The sequence below is a fragment of the Toxorhynchites rutilus genome, chromosome 2, assembly GCF_029784135.1.
Source record: "Toxorhynchites rutilus septentrionalis strain SRP chromosome 2, ASM2978413v1, whole genome shotgun sequence".
NCBI lineage: Eukaryota > Metazoa > Arthropoda > Insecta > Diptera > Culicidae > Toxorhynchites > Toxorhynchites rutilus.
The window spans coordinates 187,262,045-187,269,037 of record NC_073745.1 but is presented as its reverse complement, the minus strand read 5'-3'; the positions used below and the strand labels follow the sequence as shown (position 1 = coordinate 187,269,037).

General features: G+C 38.7%; 1 protein-coding gene across 1 annotated transcript; it reads right to left on the bottom strand.

The window, feature by feature from the left end:
- Nucleotides 1–5,174: 5,174 nt before the first annotated feature.
- Nucleotides 5,175–6,066, bottom strand: LOC129771823 (keratin-associated protein 19-2-like). Its single transcript, XM_055775886.1, has 3 exons — nt 6,015–6,066; nt 5,531–5,750; nt 5,175–5,468 (listed from the first exon to the last, which is right to left on the bottom strand). Exons 1-3 carry the CDS (start codon nt 6,021–6,023, stop codon nt 5,356–5,358), a joined length of 342 nt encoding a protein of 113 aa, XP_055631861.1. The 5' UTR covers nt 6,024–6,066; the 3' UTR covers nt 5,175–5,355.
- Nucleotides 6,067–6,993: the final 927 nt, after the last annotated feature.

Below are 6,993 nucleotides of genomic sequence, written 5' to 3'. Positions count from 1 at the left end.
TGACGCGGAAGATAAATCCAAGTGTTCTGGACGCTTTAGCGATGATATAGGATACGTGGTCGCGAAAAGTGAGTTTCGAATCCAGCATAACGCCGAGGTCCTTAATGGTACTTACACGATCCAATTTAACACCATGCAGCTTATACTCGAAGATTATCGACGAACGCTTGCGTGAGAACGATATTACCGAACACTTTGATGAATTCAAAAGCATCCTGTTGTTTGCACACCATTCGGCGAAGATGTTGGAGTTGCTGTTGTAAAATCTCAGCATTTCCGATGCAGTTCACTGGGAGGAACAATTTGAAGTCATCTGCATACGATAGTTTGAGACACTTAAAACTGAAATTTATATCGTTGAGATACAGTAAAAACAGGTAAGGACCAAGGTGACTGCCCTGAGGAACACCAGATGTTACCCGAAAAGGAGTGGATATTGTGCCGCCTATTTTCACTGAAATAACGCGGTCAGTGAGGTAGGAGTGGAGCCATTTCAAAAGTGGACCGTTGAAACCAAGACGATGAAGCTTGGCTACTGCGACGTCGTGGTTGATAATATTAAACGCTGCAGAGAAATCTGTATATACCGCATCAATTTGTTTTCTCGATTCCAAAGAGCGGATGATATACGATGTATATAGAACGAGATTAGTGGCAGTTGATCTTTTGGGCATGAAACCATGTTGTTCTTCTGCGATGTAGTTGTTGCACGCATGCGATATGAAGTCCAGAATTATTATCTCGAATAGCTTGGAGATAGCGCATAGGGAAGCAATTCCTCTGTAGTTTCTGACGTCTTTCTTGCAACCCTTTTTAAATACTGGGAATACAAATGATTTTTGACGTAGGATTACGTCTTTCGGGAACATATTGGGGTACAAATTGAAAAATGAAAATCGATCGAATCGTGAAAAATGTCCAATTTCAAACGCTTATTGCTCATTCATTTCATGATGGATTGATGAGATTTTTGCATCAAACGATTTGGGCACTCCATAACAATTTTTCACATTAAATAAAACAGTATATATCATAAAACTAACTATTGAACAATTGAAAAATCTCAACCCCTATCCAAACAGAGATACCCAGTCCTGATTGGTCGAAATTGACGTCATTTCTTTTTCGCGCCCGATTGGATTCTTTCGTTCACCGGCAAGCTAAATATTTGCATGGCGAACGAGTAGTAGGCGCCTACTTCACACATACCAAATGATATAAAAGGAAGGAGCATTCGTGGTTCTCATTCATTCTTACAACGGACGTGGAACGGACAACAACAAGTGAAGAGCAGCAGCAGTGGAAGCAGCTTATATCAAGGCGAGCATCGAAGTTGAGCGTTCAAAATGTGAGCTGTGCCTCACATCGAGCTTCTATGACAGCATAAGCAACGGTTGGTGAAACCGGTCTACTACTAGTGGCAGCAGCAAGCATCACGAGCGGATCGTTTCAGGCACGCTTTCTCCGTCAGAAGTGCGAAAACGCGTTTTGACGTAGGATTACGTTCGTCGGGAACATATTGGGGTACAAATTAGAAATTGAAAATCGAGCACATCGTGAAAATTGTCCAATTTCAAACGCTTACTGCTCAGTCATTCCATGATGAAACTTTTACGTCAATCGATTTCGGCATTCCATAACAATTTTTCATATTGAAGAAAATAATATATGTCATGAAACTAACTATCGAACAATTCAAAAATCTCAACTAAGAGAAATACCCACTTCTGATTGGTCGAAATTGACGCGGGTCCCTAACTGCGACATCAAAACCAAGCCGCCTTGGTGAAATCGGCATTGCAAATACATAAAAGTAGTGGGAGGTTTTGTTCCTACCGAAATGTATTCCCTAACAGAGATATCAAAACCAAGGTGTCAGCGGGAAATCGGCATTGCACATATATGAAAGTCGGGGGCATTTTTATATTGCAAGTAAGGTGAGTGATACGATTAATACTAGCAAATAAAATTTAAATTTGAAAACTTCAATGTTGGTTGCTTCGTGAAATTTCATATCAATGACCGATCGTGTGAAAAATTTAGCCCAAATGTAAGTGTAAAATTGTATATGGTAGCAGTTGTGTTAAAAATGACTTAATATTTGAAACGGTTCATTTCATTTTCATTAATAAAAACCAAGGTGTGTTCCCGCTCGAGAACGGGTCGTTTGGTTTAAACTGTCTTTTGTTATGAAGAAAATTACCTTTCTCATTTCAAATATGTTTTCTATATATTAAAGTAACATGTTTTTACTGATGAGAAAAATTGATAATTGTGTTCGGTATTGGTAATTATCTTATGAACTAGGATGCTACTGAACTAGCTCAGAGATTCAGGGTCGTTTCGGATGTAAGGCGTTCTAAATCAAGACAACTAGTTTTTAGACTAAACTAACTTAACATTTATTGTTCACATGAATTTCGTTTGTCTCCGGATCCACTCAAGCCATCACGCCACGTCTCCTGCTGCTGTTTCTGATCCCCGATGTCCTGGATGACTCCTTTTTAAGATTTGCCGGTATTCCGGCAGGAAAACTTCTGCTGTCACGCAATGTTGCGCGTGATAACGTCACTAGGTGTACGCTCTCTCGAACAACTCCACAATTCTTGGGGGTAGGCCGTGACACTTTGAAAACTGTCACACGGCTTTCCGTTCACTTGCACGAACGTTTTCTGGGATTTTTCCACAGGAATTTCGATCCCTACTTTCTCACTCGAGTTACACCGTTGATGCGTGATATAATCACCGGCGAATAATTTCCACAGATCGTGTCGTTTAACAACGTGTTGCCTCTTAGACTCTCGAGGGCCCAATCCTCTACACGTCATCCAACGTCCTTTTATTATCTCTCCCATTCTTATTGATCAGACATGGCGGGAACCGGATCCTTGGCTGTGGTGAATATGGCATGGTAGCTTGGGTGACTGGTGGCTGGTTTGGGTGGCGGTTGGTTGTAGTTTTACATTATATAATTGATATTTCGAGATTACAATTGTATTTTAGTATAAGGTATTGATTGTATTTTTACTACAAATAAAATAGAAATTCTATTTCAAACGAAAAACATTACCACTCTTCGAACGTTAAGAGTGGTGAATACAATAATGAGCCGACTTTATACACAGTAAATACATTTGTTACCACACACTGGTAACAAGGATCACAGAGGGTGGTTTTCATCATATCTCGTTCCACTTTGGAATCTTTTATCTGACACACACCATCCAACCACTGTTTACCATCCTTCTGTCATCATCGCTCGGTAAACATTGGTGGAGTGAACAAACGATACCCAACAATCAAACAAAACGGCCCTTTATAGAGCCACCAAATGGTTATCAAGGAGTTTAACGATGTAATTCTTCAAACATATCAAAATCAACATATAGCCTAACGGAATCCTACGTCAACTATGCGGTCGTGTCTCGGATACAACCCTCCTGTGACTTTTTCCATAGATTCGGAAATCTTCCTCAGAGAATGGAGCGGCGGAATAAGTTGCTCAATGGTATCGAGAGGCTGCTAGAGCACATCTTCAAGACAACAGACGGGATACTATCGGGTCCGGGATTTGAAGATTTTTTCATTTTTTTACGGGCATCGTGTACAATAGCTGCATTGATCACGGAATAATCTCTGACAGATGACAGGCTGGGTACGTTGTTCATAGCTGCAGATACTTGATCGCTAGTAAGATTTTCGTCGACAAAGACTCCGCTAAATTGTTTCCGGAACAACTCGCAGATACCTTCTCTGGTGGCAGCCACATCATTATCGCGCATCATCGTAGTAGGCAAACCAATCTCTTTCCTCTAGCTGTCAACATAACTCCAGAAACCTCTTGGGTTGACACGCAAATTCATTTGTGTTCGATTTTGATAAGCAACATACAAAGCATTGTTCAATCGTTTGTAATTTTTGTTCGAAACTGAATACCGGTTCCTCCAATAGTCACAGCAATATTGAGAAAAAAATTTCAGGTTGGATTTTTGGATTGACTTTAGTCGTTTCAAATTACGATTTGTCCATGAAGGAAACATACATATTGATAGGTTTACACTAGAGAAAAACACATTTTCAAAGCGAAACTATTGAATGAAAATGTCTTTTTTTTCATATCAAATGTATACGAGGTATGGCTATTAAATAACAAGACTGCGCGCCTGGTGGGCCCCCTTGAGGGGTGGGGGGGAAAACGAATAGTACGTTCGGTAGTTTGAAGTGTCTGCTATAAACGTACGAAAACACGTTTTTGTCACTATAGTAGTTTGCGAGCAGCAGTGGTTTGAATGTAACGTGGTTTGTAGTGCGCATCGGAAATCATGTGTGACGAAAAAAAAAGGAACAACAATGCACCTGCCCAAAACGCGCTGTCGGTGAAGCAATTTTTAGTCGATTAGGGCATTCCAGTACTCGAACATGCTCCGTACTCGCCAGATCTAGCCCCAAGTGACTTTTTTCTATTCCTCAAGATCAAATCCGTGTTGATAGGTACCCGATTTCAGTCCGTAAAAAAGGCGAAGGAAAGAGCGACGCGGCTTTTCAACGCCATCACAAAAGAAGAGTTTCAGCACTGCTTCGAACAATGGAAAAAACGTTTGGAAACGTGTGTAAGGAGCCAAGGGGAGTATATTGAAGGGGAGCATATCGTTGTACCGTAATTTTTAAAATATAACCCTTTTTCGTAACCAGTCTCGTTATTTAATAGCCATACCTCATATTCTATGTATACAGGATTAGATTCACTGCATAAGGTGAAGAAATCTTGATAAAAAATGTGTCTGACATAGAATTTAAATTATATTTACGAGGGTTTGGTAGAGGTATTATGGTAATCATGGAACTAGACGTAAAAGCGTTCAAATGACACCAATCAATGATTTTCATTGAGATTTCACATTTTAGAACTGCCTGCTGGCATGCTGATCGAAACTGTACCTTCTATGATGCAAATGAAAAATTTCAATGTGACCCAAAAGAGGAAAAGCGAATACTTGCGATGAAACACGCATATCATTTATAACTGTTGTATATGGTGTTAACATACATACGTAAAACAAGGTGTTATTTGTTTTCCCAGTTCATACAAAATGAAGAAAAAAAAGGAACACCGATTGTTTTTAATCCGAATGCCAATTGTGAAATGTAGTGATGGGAGAAGAAAAATGTTTAGAAACGTTCTAATATGTTTAACTTTTATTCGATTTTCTTTAGGTAGAACAGAGAGGAATTTAATGGAAATGACGATATTCATATGATGATATACATTCTCTTCAATGTTTCGAGGCTTTTATGTCTGGTTATAAATATAAATATCTTCATTTAAACTGTACACCATCACTAAAATCTCTTAGTTCAACCGAAGAAATTTCTGCGCCCATATCCGAATCCGTATCCGCCTCTGCCGAATCTATGTCTCCCGAATCCACCGCCATATCCACCAAAACCACCAAAGCCACCACCATAGCCTGCAACAACAAAAAAAAGTGATTGATGCAACTGGTCCGAACAAATCCAAAAGGCAGCTAACCGCCTCCGCCAAATCCGCCATATCCACCATATCCACCAAATCCTCTACCGTAGCCGCCATACCCGCCATAGGCAGCTTCGGCTCCCTCGAGATCCTCGCCTTCCTGTTGAGTCACCAAAAGAGCTGGACCTTCTGGTTGAACAGCTTCTACGGGTGCAGAGATTTCGGAAGCTGGCATCGCCAAAGTGATGGCCACCAGAAAACTGATAATAGTTAATTCCTGTGAAATTGATATTGAATGTAGGGAAATGGATGAATAGCGATTCAATTGTTCACTATCATATCAAAAACTGAGAACAAAATAGTTTTGATTTATAATTTCAACGAAAAGTTTCGATTGATTAATATTATCAGATTTAGAGTCTTCATGTTTGAGTATGATTAAATTCGTAACACATATGAGCACTTTCAAACTTTTTTCGTGATTTCGGAACCGATTGCACTTTTTATTGATTTTTATCGAATGATAGAAAATTTCACACACTTTCCACATTTTGATATCCCAGGTTGTCACCTTGTCTGGATGTGCAATACTACTGATGTCGATGATTCAGGAATCTTTATTTTATATATTCCGATTCCCACAAACCGACCAACAAGCTGACTAATGCACGGAAAGCAAAAGAAGATGACATTTTAACGACAGTTTATTAACATCTTAAATCTCACGCGCGTGGATCCAAAATACACTATCAAAAAAGCGAACAAGCAGCAGTAGTATGGATAATCAACTCACCATGTAAACAAGAGTAGTTTAATCAATATTAAACCATACTTTGATACTGCGTCGGATGTCGTCTGTTGATTACGGAAACTGCGCAGCTTATATGATATTGCCAGTCCCAGACTGTAAAATATGAATGCAGGAATTAATCAATTTTGAAATTAATTTTTAGTTATAATTAAAGACATATTTTTTTGCATTCATTTACAGGACAGGATTACAGGACTAATACCTGGTTCCAAATAAATAGTTAGAGGCGATTCAGAGAAAATAAAATATTGTTCTCTAAGACATAAGTTATTTAGTTATATGAAAATTCAAATCATATGTTATATGAAAGTTCAAATTCAAAAAATGTGATGATTTTTGCCTTCTATTTTTGCTATTTTTTCTATAGCACAGTACATTACGTGAAAACAACTGCGAGACAAATTTTCAAAATGAAGCAATTGCGAAAACTATTTTTGTATTACAAGTCTAATATTACAGCTGATGCATACAGTTTGTTGAATATTTTTTGTGATTTTCCGATTTTTTACTCTGCCATATGGCGACGATATTCCGATGCCACTCTTCGGTTGCTCAGATTCTGTAGCCTTCTCACTCACTCTCTTTCACTTTCTTTACATAAGATGACATCTACCCAAAATTACAATTTTCTTTATCATATGAGCATTTTTTGATGTAATTGATATTTCAAAATGGCGTTCTAAATCATTAATCTTTTGAAAAACCTACT

What these genes read in the sequence shown, in the direction of transcription:
- LOC129771823 (XM_055775886.1), bottom strand. An exon ending in TGGCGGATTTGGCGGAGGCG is followed by an intron (nt 5,469 to 5,530) that starts GTTAGCTGCCTT and finishes TTGTTGTTGCAG; the next exon opens with GCTATGGTGGTGGCTTTGGT.